Raw genomic sequence first — 19753 nt, 5'->3', positions numbered from 1 at the left:
GTGTTTCAGACATCATTTTCAGAATGAGCATATATTTACAAAAAAACAATGAATTTTAAAAGGTTAAATATTCACAGTCTTGATTTTGTCCTGTTTTTTGTTCAAATACAGGTGCAGGTAGATTTACAAATCACTGCTTTCTGTTTTTATGTGCATGTTTCCTATTGCCCCAGCTTATTCGGGATTAGGTTTGTAAATATGATCAGCTTTGGAACAATTTTGTTACCCACAGGGGGCAGCGGTGATTTCTGAAAACACCATTCTTTTCCCTGTTTAGTTCCTTATATAGGCATATCTGCAACTACTAAATGAGGCACGACCTCAGAGATCTACTGCAGTTCTCATTTTTGCAAAGCGTTTTATGTACAGTACATTGTAATTGCGGTTGCTATTGATGGTTATTATTGGGTTTTAAAAGATCAGAAACCTCTCTTTATTACCACCACTTTATTTTCGTATGTTCTCAGTGAGTGTACAGGTGAAACGAAATAACACACTACTGCTGTAAACACACACACACACACACACACACACATGCAAGGTTGGGCAAAATACTTTGAAAAAGTAGTAATGGCTGAATACTAAATACACTGTCCTAAATGTATTCAGTAAAGTATTCTGTTACAATACTTCTTGGTATTCAAAATGGTTACTGGTTGCCAGTTTTCTCCATGTAATTATTCTGTTATTAGGTTTCATGAAAAAATCCTTATCATTAAAAAAATCCTTTAAAGAAATTGCTGAATTTCTTTTTTCTCAATGTCTGTTTCAGTCCACTTCAGTGCACAATTTCCCAAGCAGAAGTCCAGAACAACACTGATGCTAAACTTATCACTCACAAACACATCCACTAAAAAAATAGAGTTTAAGCAGTCCTTTGAAACTAGGAGTTCAATAGCTGACCAGTAGATTTATCAGTCTACTCAGGCTTTAGCGGAGCTCAGTAACACTGGGATCAATAACTGATCATCACATTGATTTATCAGTCTACTCAGGCTTTAGCGGAGCTCAGTAACACAGATTAATAACTGATCACATTGATTTATCAGTCTACTCAGGCTTTAGCAGAGCTCAGTAACACTGAGATTAATAACTGATCATATTGATTTATCAGTCTACTCAGGCTTTAGCGGAGTTCAGTAACACTGAGATTAATAACTGATCGCATTGATTTATCAGTCTACTCAGGCTTTAGCAGAGCTCAGTAACACTGAGATTAATAACTGATCATATTGATTTATCAGTCTACTCAGGCTTTAGCAGAGCTCAGTAACACTGAGATTAATAACTGATCATATTGATTTATCGGTCTACTCAGGCTTTAGCAGAGCTCAGTAACACTGAGATTAATAACCGATCATATTGATTTATCGGTCTACTCAGGCTTTAGTCTTCTGTGTTCGTAAAGAAGGCATTGATGGAGGTCTAATTTAGAATTTGTCCAACATGCCTGTTTGCTCCATGTGCGCTAATAATTAAATAGTTTAGAAACAAGCATTGATGATGTTTAGGATTGTATGTTTTTATTTAGTGGGTAAATATTCTAAAAATATTCTCCTAATCTCTGTTCTGAATATTGCCTTTACAAAATGTAAATTGTACTGGATGCAGATTATTTTGTATTGGTCTTAATTTTTATGTTCTGAATAGTATTCCCAATACTAATGTGTTCCATTACATCCCAACCCTGCACACACACACACACACACACACACACACACACACACACACACACATTAGCAGCTCGTTCGCACCTTCTTCAGTCCAGTGAATTCAGGTCCGTATCACTGACCCACACGAACAAGTGGGACTCTTTAGATCCGTCACAGAAAACTCTAATATACAAATCTGTGTATAAAAATATAATTTAGAGTGTGAGTGTGTTATTCAGGAAAACAGAGTCCACGTGCGCGTTTCCACGGACAAAGAAACGACTAAAGGAACAAAAAAAAAGAAAAATCACAAAAATAAATAAAAATACAAACAAATAAACAAAAAAACCCTCCAACTGCTAAATAAATTACAGAACGAAACGCGTTAAGGCTTCTCATTAAGAGCGCGCGGGGGAGGGGGGAGGGGGGGGGTTGCTGCACGTGATCGCATGTCTCTCTCAGCTCGCGCTGGTCTCTGTGTCTGCGAGCCCAAGTGGGTGAAATGAGTCTCGGTGCAGGAGCCACGTGCCCACCCGCAGCAGCGCGCGCGCGTACCAGTGCATCCCCTCCTCCTCCTCCTCCTCCTCCTCTGTCTCCGGTGTTGTCACGGTGTTGTTTTTTGCCGCGCGCTGCCAGTACGGCCGCATCCACGCCGCCAGCGCGTGGCTCAGTCTGGCGGGCGCGAGCGCCCAGTGCGCCCAGCGGTGCTGCTCCACGGCCGCGTAGCACGAGGCCAGCACGCGGTCCACCACCACCGTGCCGTGCGCAGTCACCGGCGCGTACGCGCCCTCCAGCTCCACGGTGTGCACGCGGGTCACGCGCGCGCTCCGCAGACGCCCGTCCCCTTGCTCTTTCTCCTCGGACACGAACACCTCGTGCCCGGGACGCACGCTGCTCGCGAACCTCGCGGACATCAGCGGAGAGGAGCCGGTAGAGTTTCCGTTGCGCACGAGCACGAGGTGCGCGGCCGTGAGCGTGAGCCGCCTCGCGGGCGCCACCGTCTCGATGACGATGAACTGTCTCCGCGCGCGCGGCTCTCTGTCCATGAACATGATGAAGTCGCTGAACGCCGCGCGTCCCCTGCTCGTCCGCCGCCAGCACGCGGTCACCCTCGCGCAGATCACGCACGAGCTTCGTCCCGCCGTCCTCCAGCTGCACCGTCGAGGAGCCCGGGAAACAGCCGCCGGACTTAACGGCCACCGAGTTTTCTAACGGAGAGAAAAACATCAAGACGTGTTAGACTGACCATCAGGAAACACCACAGATCTAATCCTGTCGTCCAGTTGAAAAAAGTCATCATAATAATGACGTACTATCTCATAATTATGACTTACTATCTCATAGCATCTCATAATTAACTGTCTCCTTACTAAGTCATAATTATGAAATAGTAAGTCATTATTATGAGATACTAAGTCACAATAATGAGATTCTAGGCTATAAAGATGAGATACTAAGTCATAATTATGAGATACTAAGTCATGATAGTGAGATATTAGGCAATAATTATGAGATGCTAAGTAATTATTATGAGATCGTAAGTCATAATAATGAGATATTAGGCCATAATTATGAGATACTAAGTCATAATAATGAGATTCTAGGCCACAATTATGAGATACTAAGTCATAATTATGAGGTACTAAGTCATGATAATGCGATATTAGGCCATAATTATGAGATGCTAAGTCATTATTATGAGATAGTAAGTCATAATAATGAGATACTAGGCCATTATTACGAAATACTTAATGATAATGAGATATTAGAACATAATTATGAGATGCTAAGTCATGATTATGAGATGCTAATTTTGAGATGCTAAGTCATACTTACTAGACAGGATCTTATTATTGTTAGAAAGTCATATTATGAAATGAAATAGTTATGAGATACTAAGTCATTATTGACATGCTGAGTCATAATTGAGTTCCTGAGTCATAATTTCGAGATGCTGAATTATAATTGATATGATAACTTTTAATGTGATACCGAGTCATAATTATGAGAGAATATCTATTATGAGATAGTAAGTCATACATTTGAGATAAAAGTCATAATTACAGAATCTCATTCATATGACATAAGACATAATTCTGATAGTATCTAATTTTTATAAAATAGGAAGTCAAAATTATGAGATACATAGTCATAAGTAAAAGATAATGTCATCATTAGGACAGCATGTCAATTATGAGATAATAAGTCATAAGTATTTGAAATTTTCTCATTATTGTGACTTACTAAATATTTATGTATTTTTCAAGTGTAGAAACAGACTTTCATATAATCTAGATTAGGAGTGAACAAATGTTTAGACTTGAGTCACTTTTACATGCTTGTATAATCTCCATAGAAAAGCATTGCCAATAGAACGAGGTCAGAAGGTCATTATGCCCAGTGCCAAGTGTTGGCTAGATGCTCTTGTGGCTGACAAATCCTCACAGCAATGTTCCAACATCTGTGTGTTGGTACAGATTTTTGGAATAAACTGAAATGTCTGTGGTGATGTGACTGTATTGACCCGATTTAATCCAGAATAAGAATTAATCCATTTTTTGTGCAGCTACACATTCAAACACCCAGCTATAGATGAAGCCAAAACCAAGACCGATTAAGGATTTCTAATGTTGAACCACTATTGGCAATCCAGTTTACTCAAAGACTAAACTTAATCCAAATCCAATAAACCAGTCAGTAGAGGATATGACTAGGATCTGATTTAATCCAGCCTGAAAGTGAATCCACATTGGCACAGCCCATCCTAGCACTAATCTGCAGCTGAAAGGTTTATGTCCAAATTATTCAAGTCTTTACAATTAGCAAATAGAAACATGAATAAAATGATCTGATTTAATCCAGATTAACGTGAATCTACACTACTGTAAACCATAATTAATCTCTCAACATGTATAAAGGAGTAGCCTGAATCAAAGCCTTAAGTCAATAATGTGTTGGCATTGGCTGCGTTATTGAATGTAGTGTTGAGCCGGACTGAAAAAAAAAATCAATATCACGATTTCGTTTTCCAAGTTAATCATATTTAAATTAGCATTAATAAAGTTAACGACCCCTTGCTTCCTGATAACTGCCACTCTATGCTAAACAAAAGCCTTGTAGACCTGACATTGTTTGGACTGTTTTGTAATATAATGTTTTTATTTGTATTCACAGTGTCATAAATGTTAACCAGATGAAAACAACCAGTCAGCAACATAAACTACTGTTCAAAAGTTTGGATTTCTAACTTATACAATGTGAATTTAAAGATTTAGATTACCGGCAGATTATTATATTATCTGGCAAAACTCTGGCGTTGAACAGCGATAGAGTCAGAGTTAGGACCAGGGCTAAATTTAGGACCAGGGTTGGATTAAGTTTAGGTTTTGGGTTGCAGTTATAGTTAGAAATTAAGATTGAGAGTTAGGTTGAGGTTTTGGGTTGAGGTTGAAGTTAGGGTTAAGGGCCAGTTTAGGGTTAGGTTTAGGTTTTTGGTTGAAGTTAGGGTTAAGGGCCGGTTTAGGGTTAGGTTTAGGTTTTTGGTTGAAGTTAGGGTTAAGGGCCGTTTAGGGTTAGGTTTAGGTTTTTGGTTGAAGTTAGGGTTAAGGGCCGGTTTAGGGTTAGGTTTAGGTTTTTGGTTGAAGTTAGGGTTAAGGGCCAGTTTAGGGTTAGGTTTAGGTTTTTGGTTGAAGTTAGGGTTAAGGGCCGGTTTAGGGTTAGGTTTAGGTTTTTGGTTGAAGTTAGGGTTAAGGGCCAGTTTAGGGTTAGGTTTAGGTTTTTGGTTGAAGTTAGGTTCAGGGTTAGGGTTACATTTAGGTTTTGGGTTAAGGTTAGAGTTAGGATTAGAATTAAACTGAGAATTAGGGTTTGGATTTAGGTTTTAGCTTGAGGTTAAGGTTTTGAGCTGGAATTAGGGCAAGTTTAGGGTTAAGTTTAGGCTTTTGGTTTGTGGTTAGAGTTAGGATTAGAATTAAGATGCGTTAGGTTTAGGTTTTGAGTTTATGTTTTGGGTTGCGGCTGAGGTTAGGCATGGGATTAGCGCCAGTTTAGGGTAAGGTTTTGGGTTGAAGTTAGAGCCAAGGTTAGGGTTAGGTTTAAGTTTTAGGCTGAAGTTAGGGCCAAGGTTAGGGTTAGGTTTAAGTTTTAGGCTGAATTTAGGGCCAAGGTTAGGGTTAGGTTTAAGTTTTAGGCTGAAGTTAGGGCCAAGGTTAGGGTTAGGTTTAAGTTTTAGGCTGAAGTTAGGGCCAAGGTTAGGGTTAGGTTTAAGTTTTGAATTAAGGGTTAGGATTAAGATTAAGACCAGGGTTAAGGTTGGGGAAAACAGACATTCATTTGAAAGTTAAAGGCAGGGTTAGCATCTTCAAAGCATCTACAGTCGTCTGTGAAGTGTTACCGAATTCTGTGAACAAGAAGTGAATATACTGTAAATGCTAATTACCTGTTTATAATACTTTCTGAGATTTAATCTCCACTTTTGAAATATGAATTCTAGATAGATTTTTATTATAGCTTAATTATCAGTATTATTGTCTTGCAGGTCATTATCATTCACCCAACATCTTCTCATTTTTATTTATAGCTGCCTAAAATAACCTGAAAACAGACAACTAGAATAACAGAACCTTAACTACTTGGCGACAGGAACATTGCTAGAGTTGTACACAAATGACATTATGTTGATTTTCTAAGTTAAAATAAATATACATCCCTGACAGAGAATGCACTATTGTAATGTACACTGTTTATATGCTGATTTTCACATGTTGGGGGGGGGGAAATAAGACCTGCGCAAAAGTTATAGGACAATTTTTATTTTATGTTTTATTTTTTTCCAATATAATAAATTTAGCAAATAAATAAAAATGCTGTAATTCATTTGTTCCTTGTAAAGGCCGTGTTAACAAATCAATCATGTCATTTGACCGGGGGTGTTATATCATGACAATATAATGCTCATTATCTATCCAGTATATCACTAAAACTGTATAGAAATATCAGATTATGTCAGCATAAACATATATCAGTACAGACGATATATGTACCAGTTAAGCATAGTTGAAATGTAAATGTTGCACGTTGAGTTGCTAATTGAACAGTGGAGGCGTATTGTCATTGTAATTGGCTCTCAGTCTGCTCAGACACTCAGCCCATTTATTCAGGTGCTTGTGTGTGTTTGCTCAGGTGCAGCAACTCCTACGTGCAAACTCACACACACACACACACACACACACACACTGAGCGCAGTGCAAATGCACCTTACACGCCGCCGAAACTCTGCGCATTTGCATTGTAGGTGGAGACCTGAGTTGCGTATCAGATGTTTTGTGGATTGAGAGGCAGCCTTTCACACCCAAAATCCCTTAATCCTGGATGCAGCTGGATTAATACAGCCGCCGCTCAGTAACCCCCCCAGTGTTAAACTCAACACCTATAGTGTTGACTACTGTTGTTCTCACATGTAGCTCATTGAAACAAGCAGAGAAATGCAGACTCTAAACTTCCAACCCATGTCTTTGTAATTAGAAGAGCAGATCTTTATTATGATCTGAGTTTGATGGAAAGTTATTGTTGTGTTAAAAGTCTTGCTTTGCAGGAAAGAAAAGCCATCCTTTAGATTTTTGTGAGAAATGCAGACTCAAACCTGCCCTTACAGAATGTTGATTATAGCAACACAATAAATCTAGACTTCTAAGGGTTCGTTTAAATCCAGCTGGACACAAATGAAACATTCTAAGAATGTATTCAACACTGGGGATTTTGCTGTGTAAAGTCCATAGTGGGATTATAAAAGGTGCAGAAATCTTAAAGAGCACATGCCATTAATTTTTTCCCCTTTTTTTAAAAAAATGAGAGTTTGATGTACTATTAAATTTAAAAAAACTACTTCCCCGGCCACATATATATACAACTAAACTGAAACAACAGCCTGTTTTGAGGTGGCTGCTTTTGTAATGTCACAAAACATTTACTTCATGTATTCCTGGTCAAATTACATGTTATTTTCTATTGTTTATCAGCTGAATTTACCGAAGTGGGTAAAAAAATAAACGAAACATGTAGGCTGTGCCAAATTTCTAGCACATTTTAGAGCAAATAAATAGAAATTGTGCACTTTTAAAAACAATTTCTTATTTTTCTCTGTTTCAGATGGATTTTCACCTAGAAAATCATTTGACCGGGGTGCAGTTTAGCCCCGTCCATTCAGGTCAAAGTTCTAAAGCCACAGTCACACTACACATTTGCTGTTCATGTGACCAAGACTGGACTAGAACATGGCGGAAAAAAAAAATCCTCCATTTTATTGCAGCTAGCAAAGCTAACTAACTTGCTAAACCATAAACAGTGAATACAGAAAAGTAAAGATAGTTACGCCAATAACTGTATAGTTGCACAGGGCTGTCGTTGTAGTAAATACGTAGGTAGCTGGTGTGGTTAGAGGCAGTGGTGTGATTCATGTGTGCTGCTGCATTTAGCCAAGCAGCTAACATAGCAGTTGGAAAGCTGGTTAACTTGCCTATCATAAACAGTGAAAAACTAAAGGTGTAGATCAGTGGTTCTCAACCCTGACCCCAGAGGCCCACTACCGTGCACATTTTTAGAGCTTTTCCTCTTTAACACACCCACTTTAACTCAATAACAGCCTGTTAATGGGCTGATAAGTTGGATCAGCTGTGTTGGGAGCAGAGAAAATACTAAAAGGTGCAGGGCAGTTTGCCTCCAAGACCACGGTTGAGAAACAGTGGTACAGATAATTATATCGTCTAATACAGTCTCCCAACAGACGGTGTGTCATACAGTCTCTACTTTGTGTGTTTATTTATAGCCAGTGGGGAAAGAATGTGTAGAGGTTCATGCTAATATGTGCTGTACAAAACCAAACCAGTGGCACTATTGGTCGAAGACGGACATTCGATTGTCAACCAAAGTTGAATTTGATGTAAAATTTTGCAGTGCAGCGTCCACTGAAATGAATGTATGGCTGCATGCAAAAGTTTGGGCACTCCTGGTCAAATTACATGTTTTGTTGACTTTCTAAGTAACGTCTGCACATTTTAATGCACAGGTACTGTTTATTTGCTGAATTGAACATATTTCTAATACGTCATGTTTGTAAAATTTGGCCTTTCCCCCCCCAATATGTTAAAATTTGCTCTAAATTTACACTAAACTTAGCTGAAAAATGTCTTATTTAAGGCAGCACTATGTAATATTTTTGTTAAAACTGAAAGACGTAGCATTGTTGAGTATGGAGAAACAAGAACACTATCAAATATGGTGAGACTGTAAAGCCTGAAAAAGTCATCAAAAGTCAGAGGTGCCAGGACGGGAGTTTTTCGGCCCATGTCATACGCCTTTACGTATTAACATCACACACAGACTCAAAAAGAAGGTCCGACTCATTGTACTGATAAAGATATGATGGCAGTAGTAGATAACTCACTCACATCCTCAGAAGATAGAAGTCACCAAGTTTTGACTGATTTCTCTATGAATACCCTTTTAATGCATGCAATTACACATTTCCACCAGAGGGGTCTCTAAATCCCTAAATCCTACATAGTGTTACTCTAAGGGTATTCTCTGTACAGGATGTGTTAACTTATTTTCACTTAGAAAATCAACAAAACATGTCACCTGACTAGGGGTGTTAACTGTAATTTAAGACACAATGCAGAGCAGCCAATTAAAACAGATGGCATTTACATATATCAGTCTTAAAGGTGCAGTAACAGAAACAGCCTGTTTGAATCCTAAGGTTGTTTTTAGTATGTAAACACACACAAATGCAATAATAACTCTAATACTAAGTAAGAATAAGAAGACTAATGCAGGTTACGGCCTGTGAATGTGTTGAGTGTGTTTTGTTGCAGGTTGAGATGAAGATGCGTGTGAGGCCCACCTGCTTTAACGGAGCAGTGTATATGTGCTTTGGACTCGTAGTAAACCCAGTCGAACCCCGCCTCCACGGCCAGTCTGGACAGCATGCCGTATTTGCTCTTGTCGCGGTCAGACGTGGTGATGTCCACCGCGCGGCCCTCGTAATGCAGTGACTCCTCCAGGTGATTTCCATCTTCATCCCAGCCCTCCGTCACACGCAGCTTCACCCCCGGCCACTGATTCATCACCGAGATCGCCAGCGAATTCAGCTTATCCTTGCAGCGCTGATAGATAGATAGATAGATAGATAGATAGATAGATAGATAGATAGATATGAGAAAGGGAGAGGGAGATCCACATAGGTAGAGAGGGATAAGAAGAAGGGAGATAAGAAAGAAAAGGGAAATGAGAAGGAAAAAGGGGGCGAAAGAGAAGAAAGGAAAATAGAAAGAGAAAGAGAACAAGAAAAAGAGATAGGAAAAGAAAGAGAGAGAGATAAAGAAAGAAAGTCAAAAGGGGAGAAATAGAAGGATAAAGAATGACAGAGAAAGAGAATAGTTAGATATATTAAAAGAAAGCGAGAAAGAAAAAGATACAGATATAAGAGAAATGGAGTGAAAGAGAGAAAGAGGAGAGAGGGAGGCAGAGAGAGAGAGAGAGGGAGAAAAAGTGTTTGTCATATGAATAAAATACAGAGCTGTGTTCCTCTATTAGCAGCAGTCATGTAGCTGTATTGAATGTTGCCATGTAAACATTATCATGCACCCAACTTTCACAGCAGCGTCCACTCAGTCCTGCTCCTGATTTAAACCCCTGAACTGCACATTCTACCATTTTATCTCCTCCGACACTCTAATATTACTGTCACGGCTGATGTGTTGAATCAGGTGTGTAGGAGCAGAAACATCATTATACATGTGCAGACATACAGTGGTTAAATACAGGAGCATCAGTCTGGCTTCAGTATAAACTCCTCTACGCTCCTCAGTAGCTCCACGTGTTCTCTGTATACTGGGATACGTCTGCACACAACTCCACACTCAAACACCCTGAATGGGGAATTAAGTAGAGCTGAAAGTCTAAGTGAAGCCTCAATGTGCACAGTGGCCATCATCAGTTTTAAACAGTAGCTGATTTAGTAGATTTATTGTGGCTCCAGTGTTGTTATTCTGCCATTTTCTCATCTAGAACAACACACACACACACACACACACACACACACACACACGCACACGCACGCACACACACACACACACACACACACACACTTTAAATCCCATTAAGTCCTACCTCAAGTTATTTGACAGGTAAACATTCACCTGCATTCCTACACGTTTGTCATCTCTTTCACTGCTCCTAAAACCTGCTGCACGTCTTTTTTTCCAAACACACGTTATTATCTGTTATACATGTTATACAGAAAACCTCATATCTCCATTTTTGATGTTTTTCAGTTTTTGACATCATTTGAAAATGCATGTTACCCTTCATATTGTATGCAAATTTCATGATGAATGGACTAAAGGAAATGACCCAAAATGACTTGGAAAAAAGTCTGGTTCCATTGACTTACATTAAAAGTGAAGTAGGTTTTTTCCTTCTCCTGTAAAATGATCATTTTGGAGATATGAGGTTTTCTTCCGACAACAGCGATGTGTAATTTTTTCAGTGGAAATAAGTGCACATCTACAGAAAACACAGTTCTGCATATTTTAACGCACAATTACTGCTTATTTGCTGGATATATACATATGTATGTATATATATATAATATATATATATATATATATATATACATATGTATGTATATATATATATGTATCCCAGAAAGAGTTTGAACTGTTTTTTTGTTTGAAAGTGTATTTACATTCATTTGGGATTAATAAAGTGTCTATCTATCTATCTATCTATCTATCTATCTATCTATCTATCTGTCTGTCTGCCTGTCTGTCTGTCTATCTATCTATCGTTTCTTCAGTCTGTCATCAAATGTCCAGTTATCCTAGCTGTACATCTGTTTACACAACAACATCCAACAAACTTAGCGGCTCAGACAGGAGGTGTTTATGTGTGGCTAAACATATGAGGTCAGTTTCCCGGACAGCGATTAAGCTTAGCCCTGGACTACAACGCTTTCTGAATAGACATATTCCATTGCAAGGAGAACGTAGCCCAGGACTAGGCTTAATCCCTGTCTGGGAAACCAGCCCTAGAAACATTAGTTGCCAGTTTTCCAGACACTGTGTAAGTCTAAGCCTCGACTAAAGAAGGGTTTGGAATAAAGAAGCACCACTGACATTGCAGTTTAGTCCAGAACGAGAGATGCAGCAGGGCAAAAATCATCAGGCTGCTGTTTACTGGAAGAGTCTAGCCACAAATCCCCACCTCCACCCCGCCACTTCCATTAAAGAAGCCGAGTAAAACGTCTGAGATATAATTGGAGTATCATTGGCGTAATGGCCAATAATAGATGCGCAACATCAGCTGCACTGATCACTCCTGACCCAGATTGGGCAAAGAAAGCAGGCTCAGCAGACAGGACTCATTCAAACAGAGTGTGGAATTAAAGCCGACACATATGTTGTTCAATACCACGCATATTGCGCAATGCACTGTTGCGAAGCGCAAAAGGGCGGGATTGTACAGGGCTTAAGGTCATGTCAGTAGCTGGCACAGATTCACTAACGTGTGTATTGGCCTAGAAAGAGATGAATATGTAAAGCTGAAACTAATTTACAGCACATAAAGTGAGAACGTATGTCATTTGACAATAAGTGAAATAATAGCTTATGTATTTATATACACTATGTGGCCAAAAGTTTGTGGACACCTGCTCATCCAATGTTTCTTTCAAAATCAATAGTGTTTAAAAAGAGTCTCTCCCCTCTTTGGTGCAGTAGCAGCCTCTACTCTTCTGGGAAGGCTCTAGATGTTGGAACATTGCTGTGAGGATTTGATTGAGCATTAGTGAGGTCTGATGATGGATGGTCAGTTCTGGATCACTCCAACTCAACCCAAAGGTATAGGAGCTCCATCACTCCAGAAAACACAGTTGTTCCAGTTTTGGGGGGCTTTATACCCCCACTAGGCCATGCTTGGCATTGGACATGGTGACCTCAGGCTCATGTGTGGCTGCTTCAGACCGTCCCATTCTACTGGTCAAGGCTTGTCTATGGAGAGCACCTCAATGCAGCTGAGCTCACTAATACGACTCGGTTGTCCACAAACTTTTGGACGTATAGTGCAACCGTGTAGCCCAACTAGTGCGTGCATATAGGGGCATAAACAGATAAAAAAAAGAAGTGACGTTATTTCAAAATATCAAACTTCCTCTGCGCTCGGGGTCCCTGTGCGCCCGCTAATGACCGCGCTTTTGCGCATTTGCGCATTCGCCGCTCCGTACCTGTGTCATCAGCCTGTCCGCGTTCGTGTTCTCCTCATCCTTGAAGATGATATCAGGGTTGTAGTTGGGCGTGAGCTCCTTAAACCTCTCGGAGTCCCTCGTGATTTTGCCCTCGTATTTGCCGCTCGCGCCGAGAGTCTTCTCAGCCACGTTGGGAATAAACTGCTTGTAAGCCAGCGGCGTGAGCTTCTTGGGGTGCCTGCGCTTCCCATAACCCCTGCCTGGACCACAGGCCAATCCACAGGACGTGAGAAAGAGGCAGAGCAGAGATGCGAGTGCGATCCTCCTCAGCAGCAGCATTGCGTTCCAGTTCTCCGGAGTCGGTGGAAATCTTAGGGGTCCAAGCACCAAATATATTTGTACCTCCTCGCGCTTCTGCGCCTTTTTTTTTATTCTTTAGCTGCGATCCAGTAAAAGTGCTGCAAGAAGAAACAGGTGCAGTCTCGACCCTCTCGTGCAGCCCACTGGCAGAGAGCGGTGGAGTTCGGCTCTCGATGCTCAGACCTGCAGGCTTAGACCCGTATGAGCGAGGCAGCCTTTAACTCCTGTACATTACAGCCGCGAGCTGTGGCAAAGCGAGGCAGCTCATTGGCCCAGCGGAGAAAAGCTGCTGTGATGTTATTCCACCTCAGACTACATCCTGCTGAGCCTTACCTGGACACTCAGCTCTGTTACTGTGATGTCTCATCCTAATGGTGATGGCAAAGGCTGAAATAGGCTGCATCACCCAGGATAGATAAATAAATAAATAAATAAATACATTCACAGATTGAAAACTCAATAAAAACCACAAGAAAAAAAGTGAAAATGAAAAAGTGATTTGTAACTTTTCTAATGGCGGTTTGTTTAAATTAATTACTTGCTTTTATTGATGTTCTTGACGTGAAAATAATTACTCATATTCTACAGAGAGCGGCACATTTTAAAGCACAGATACTCTTTATTTGCTGAGCCAAAAACATTGGGCGAATATTATAAAGTGTGGTTTATCTAAAACATTTTAGATTTGATTTGATGAACACGATAAACTCCACAAATAAATAGAACTTGTGCACTAAAAATTGCAGGAATCAGAGATTATGGATGTCTCCAAAAGGATAACAACTAAATTAAATACTAACCAATGATTAGCTTAAAAAAAGACGACAGCGATAAAACTCAACATCCTCCTTCGTCTCTACAGTTATTCAGTCGTAGCTATTCATGTTCAGCATCGTGGAGAAAGGCAGAAAGCATATGTTTAACAGAACGTTATGCAGAATCATCAACAACTTAATATAATACTTATTTTTTCAGTGTTTATTGTGTCCACACTTTGCCTTTATTACAGTTTCCCTTCTTTTCAAAAGACTCACTTTCAGTTTTTCAGAGAAATCTGCAGGGATATTTTTCCACATCTCCAAAGGTCAGAAGTTCCGTCTTAGAAGTTGGTTGTATTTTTACGATCCAACACATTCAGTGTTGTTGAGGTCTGTTGAGGAGTGGTCAGTCCATTGTTCTGAGATTGACAGACAAACAGACAGACAGACAGACAGACAGACAGACAGACAGATAGATAGATAGATAGATAGATAGATAGATAGATAGATAGATAGATAGATAGATAGATAGGTGGGTGGATGGATGGATGAATAGACAGACAGAGAGACAGACAGACAGATAGATAGATAGATAGATAGATAGATAGATAGATAGATAGATAGATAGATAGATAGATAAACAGACAGACAGACACAAAGACAGACAGATAGATAGATGGATAGATAGATAGATAGATAGGTAGATAGATAGATAGATAGATAGATAGATAGATAGATAGATAGATAGATAGATAGACAGACACAAAGACAGACAGATGGAGATATAGACAGACAGACAGACAGACAGATAGATAGATAGATAGATAGATAGATAGATAGATAGATAGATAGATAGATAAATAGACAAACAAACAGACAGACAGAATAGGCAGACAGATAGATTGATAGACAAACAGACAGATGGAGATATAGACAGACAGACAGACAGACAGATAGATAGATAGATAGATAGATAGATAGATAGATAGATAGATAGATAAACAGACAGACAGACAGACAGATAGATAGATAGATAGATAGATAGATAGATAGATAGACAGACAGACAGACAGATAGATAGATCGATAGATAGATAGATAGATAGATAGACAGACACAAAGACAGACAGATAGATTGATAGACAGACAGACAGACAGATAGATAGATAGATAGATAGATAGATAGATAGACAGACACAAAGACAGACAGATGGAGATATAGACAAACAGACAGACAGACAGACAGACAGATAGATAGATAGATAGATAGATAGATAGATAGATAGATAGATAGATAGATAGATAGAAAGATAGATAGATAAATAGACAGACAAACAGACAGACAGAATAGGCAGACAGATAGATTGATAGACAAACAGACAGATGGAGATACAGACAGACAGACAGACAGACAGATAGATAGATAGATAGATAGATAGATAGATAGATAGATAGATAGATAGATAGATAGATAGATAGATAAACAGACAGACAGACAGACAGATAGATAGATAGATAGATAGATAGATAGATAGATAGATAGATAAACAGACAGACAGACAGACAGACAGATAGATAGATCGATAGATAGATAGATAGATAGATAGATAGATAGATAGATAGACAGACACAAAGACAGACAGATAGATTGATAGACAGACAGACAGATAGATAGATAGATAGATAGATAGATAGACAGACAGACAGACAGATGGAGATATAGACAGACAGACAGGCAGCCAGACAGACAGACAGGCAGCCAGACAGATAGATATATAGCATTAGTGAGCCACCAAGTCATAAAGTAAGTAGTAAACAGTGAACTGTGCTTTAATCAAGACATGTAACATCGTATGTTTTCCTGGAGTCGCTCCAAAATAATGCAGGAGCCCTCATACGTCAGCAAATCCTTTTAGCAGCAGAGAGGTGGCTTAAGGGATTGGTTCACCTAAAACACTAATTTGGCTGAAAATAAAGTACAGCTAGTTGGAAGCAGTGAGCATTTTGCACAAGGAATGACTCTAACAGATATCCATTATCTTCTGTGTAGTGTTAGCCACATTTGCAACTCTGGGGATAATTACTGATTTAGCGGAGATAATCAGGCACTTTGGGCTCTGTAGCATCTCCACGTGATCCTGTTTGAGTGGCCCCACTCAACCAGAGCAGTATGTTCCGTCCAGGACTGTAAATCTCTGAACTCACGACGATTCAGTTTAATTAGATTACGATTCTGCATCATTCAGTTTGATTCAATTCAATCTCAGATCAGCTCCCCTCCCCCCGCCCCCCATCCACGTAACTGCATCTATTTGGATACAACACAAATAAAACTGATCCTGGATCAGCACGAGCTGAGTCAGTCTTTGAACTTTCCGTTCTCTAGAAGATGGTTTTACAGTGAATCACTACAAGACTGAGGATGACAGGATGCCTCCAAAGAAGCTGAGTGACTAATGAGCTCACCTTTATGGAGGTGAAGTCAATTGTGTCACTTTCTTTTACAGTCTCTCTGTTTAATGGACGCAGTGTGGTCTCGTCTTTGTCTTTCTCTCACGCTACTTACAATCATTTTCCCTCCTCATTCCCGTCACTCAGAAAGAATGAATTCTGAATTCGTGACACTTTCCTCGCCTGGACTTGCAGTGGTTCTGCAACTTTGGCGTGAAAGTGAGCAAAGCATCACCCTTGTGCCACTTTTTTTGGGGGGGGGGGCCTACAGAGGGGCTTGCACTTGCCAATCTCAGGCCAGGAACTGACAGATATGTCACGATATCAGTGGTGGGGAGTAACTGGTTACATTTACCCAAGTACATGTACTTAAGAAATCGATGTAATTGTACTTGCCTGAGTATTTTTAAATCATGATACATTTATTTCCACTTAAGTATATTATTGAGTGAAAGAATCTACATTTTACTTACATTTTAGCCATTCTTATTTAGTTACGAATTCTTTTTTGTGTTTAATTTTATTATGTTTGGTTGGTTACAGCATCTACAATGCTTTGTGATTGGCCAAACCACTGACTATGGAGCTTTAGCATTTTATTTTAGGCCAAAAGGATCCCAAAAAAGAAAAATAGAGCATAACAAACTTCAGTTCCTGTGCTGATAAATGCTGGATTTAATAATAAGTTCCACCGTAGTTCTGTAAAAGCTGCTTTTCCGCAGCATGGCCCCAGCTCCTCGACTCGACTTGACTCGGCTTTTTTCGTTTTCCATTAGACAAACCTTGTACCTTGTATCTGGTACTTTTTTTGTATCACCTCGATCAAAGTTCCAAGCGAGCTGAGCTGAGTGAAAGGTGACGTAGTAAAATCGCAGAGGCTGATTGGTTGGAGAGAATCGGCACTATCACCCTAAACACAAATGCATTAGCTACCAGGTAAGTGTACACTCTCGCGTCACCCTTGAGCAGCAAGAATCGTCTCATCGTCTGAACTGTGATTCCCAAATTCTACTGTTTTTTGTCAGCAGTCTTATTTCTTGCTGCCATCTGCCTCATCTGAAATTTGTCTCCTTCACGTCACCGTAGATTCATTTGGTGTCACTTTGACGACTAGCTACCTTAAGGGGGCGCTATATCTGCAGTGGAAAACCAAGTAGCTGGTAGCAAAAGTGGGTAGAGTCGAGTTGAGTTGAGTGCCATAAGTTATTCAGTACTTTTGTACTTCTACTCAAGTTGTTTTATGGTACTTTTACTTTTGAGCCAGTATTTTACCCAAGTATTAACCTAATTTTACTCGAGTAAGGGTTTAGATTATGTTACCAACCTCTGTCACATATACAAAGATATAAAATCATAGGAAGCCACATTATTTTTGACCTGTATCTCTTAAATAATAATAGTGTAATGTGGTGATATTCCATTGGTGATTGGATTTAATTCCCCTGAACGCAGAAAAATAACATACGACATTTTATATCTCATAAAGAGGATTTTTTTAATGTCTTTTAATGCATAATTCAGTCACTGAGATTTAAATAATCTTCAAAGTGTTTTGAAGTGAAAGGCTTCATTGTAGAGAAACATACAGCCTCTGGTTTCTTTACAGTGGTGATAGGAAAAAGGGGTTGCAATGTCAACAATGCAAAATATTTTACTATCAACATACACACAAAAAATGACACATGGAGGTTCACAACAGTAAAATAGTCCTTTTAAGAGTAAAAAAAAGTATAAATTTTGCTGAAAAAAGTTTGTTTGAAAAAGTTTTGAAAAGGTTGCTTTGGGGACTATTTTGTCTTATAATGCCCTGCATGTATCTTCTTGCCGTGAATGTATTAAAAAAAGTTCTAGGCCAAAACCTTCGTAAACAAAGTCTCAGGTATCACTCATTACCATTTCATGTGAAAACGTTCTGTGAGAAAGATTTTAAAAGCTGCCTAAAAGTTTACAAAACTAATCTTTGCTATCATTTGGTATAAAAGTGAAGGTCAGACAGTCAGATGGTATTTTGAATATGAGGGCTATAGGAGGCTGTATCATTTATGAGTTGCACACATTTGTGGTTGAACTGATTTAACTCTTTTGTATTAGTGTCAGTTGACTGACAGCTGTCAGAACAGTGTGAGCTCGGTTCAACTCACACATGCCTGCCAGAAAGCTGAGGCTAGTGGCAGCAAAGTCTGAAGTGCTGTAAGTAGTGAAACCCCAACACAGCTGTAATGCAGTGAGAAGTTGTTGGGAGTGTGTGAAATGCCTTCATTTCATGAGAAACAAGAGATGGAGAAATGTTGAAAATGACATGATCTTTTGCATCATGGCAACATTTAAATGAACATCTCCACACAAACTCATGAACCAACTTATTCTTAAGGGATTCCTAGCCATGAAGCTAGTTTGAAGAAGGTTTTGCAGGATGCTTTGTAGTTAGATAAATGTATGAAGTCGTGCTGAGGGTCGGTCCCAAAAATATTCTCATCTCCAATTATAGTCATTTGGGAATAAAAGTCGACTCCAAAGCTTTGGGTTTGATTCCATACAGAGATGCCAGGGTTACCTGCACACATATGGAGTGTGAGATGATCTTCCATCACTCTCTATACAGTCAATCCGAGAACTGCGTTCTTCCTCTACACACTTAACCAGATTAGCTGTATTTTAGTTTAGACAAAGTGGAAAACTAGCCAGTAAAATGTACAACAGAAAGTGGATAACTTTGACAGCTCACCTGAAGTTAACGGAGGAAAATTAGGTACAGTTTATCTCCCACCAAATGGTCAGAGAAGTTAATTTGGCGAGCATTAGCTTTTGAAAATTGCTCTTGCCAAGTTTAATTAGGCCCCTTGTCGTTCATACTGTCAATCATAATAGTGTGGTTTGTACTTAGTGTTGTACTTTTCATGTTGCCAGATCTCCTTCTCTGTTTTGATTCTTTGAAATGAAGAATTGAGAAAATTAGTGCGTTGGAATTGATTCCCATTGATTCCCAGTATCAATTTCTGGACAGTTGAGGTATGGAAGGTTGCTGTAGAGAATGTTTTGGTTTCTTGCTTCATCATAAACAAATTCCTAATGGCAATACTTCCTTGCAAAAATGCTACTTATGAACCCATAAGGAATTCTGATATGTGGGCATATATGCACATATATCATATAGGCTCAGGCATACGTTTCAAAATATATGTACATCATATATTACAAACCAGTCTGGTTCCATTGACCTACATTAAAAGTAAAGTGTAAAAATGTAATTATTGAAATACATCAGGGAACTACATTTTCATAAATGTCATG

The 19753-nt window shown here is 39.4% G+C and overlaps 1 protein-coding gene across 1 annotated transcript; it reads right to left on the bottom strand.

The window, feature by feature from the left end:
• Window positions 1-2110: 2110 nt before the first annotated feature.
• Window positions 2111-13233, bottom strand: shhb (sonic hedgehog signaling molecule b). The gene is given in 4 exon segments (XM_036556293.1): window positions 2111-2731; window positions 2733-2860; window positions 9553-9814; window positions 12934-13233. Coding segments are annotated over 4 exon segments (1311 nt in total).
• Window positions 13234-19753: the final 6520 nt, after the last annotated feature.

Source organism: Colossoma macropomum, unplaced genomic scaffold (assembly GCF_904425465.1).
Source record: "Colossoma macropomum unplaced genomic scaffold, Colossoma_macropomum, whole genome shotgun sequence".
NCBI classification, from domain to species: Eukaryota; Metazoa; Chordata; class Actinopteri; order Characiformes; family Serrasalmidae; genus Colossoma; species Colossoma macropomum.
Note: the sequence above shows the minus strand (reverse complement) of the source record. Positions and strands in the feature narration are given on the sequence as shown.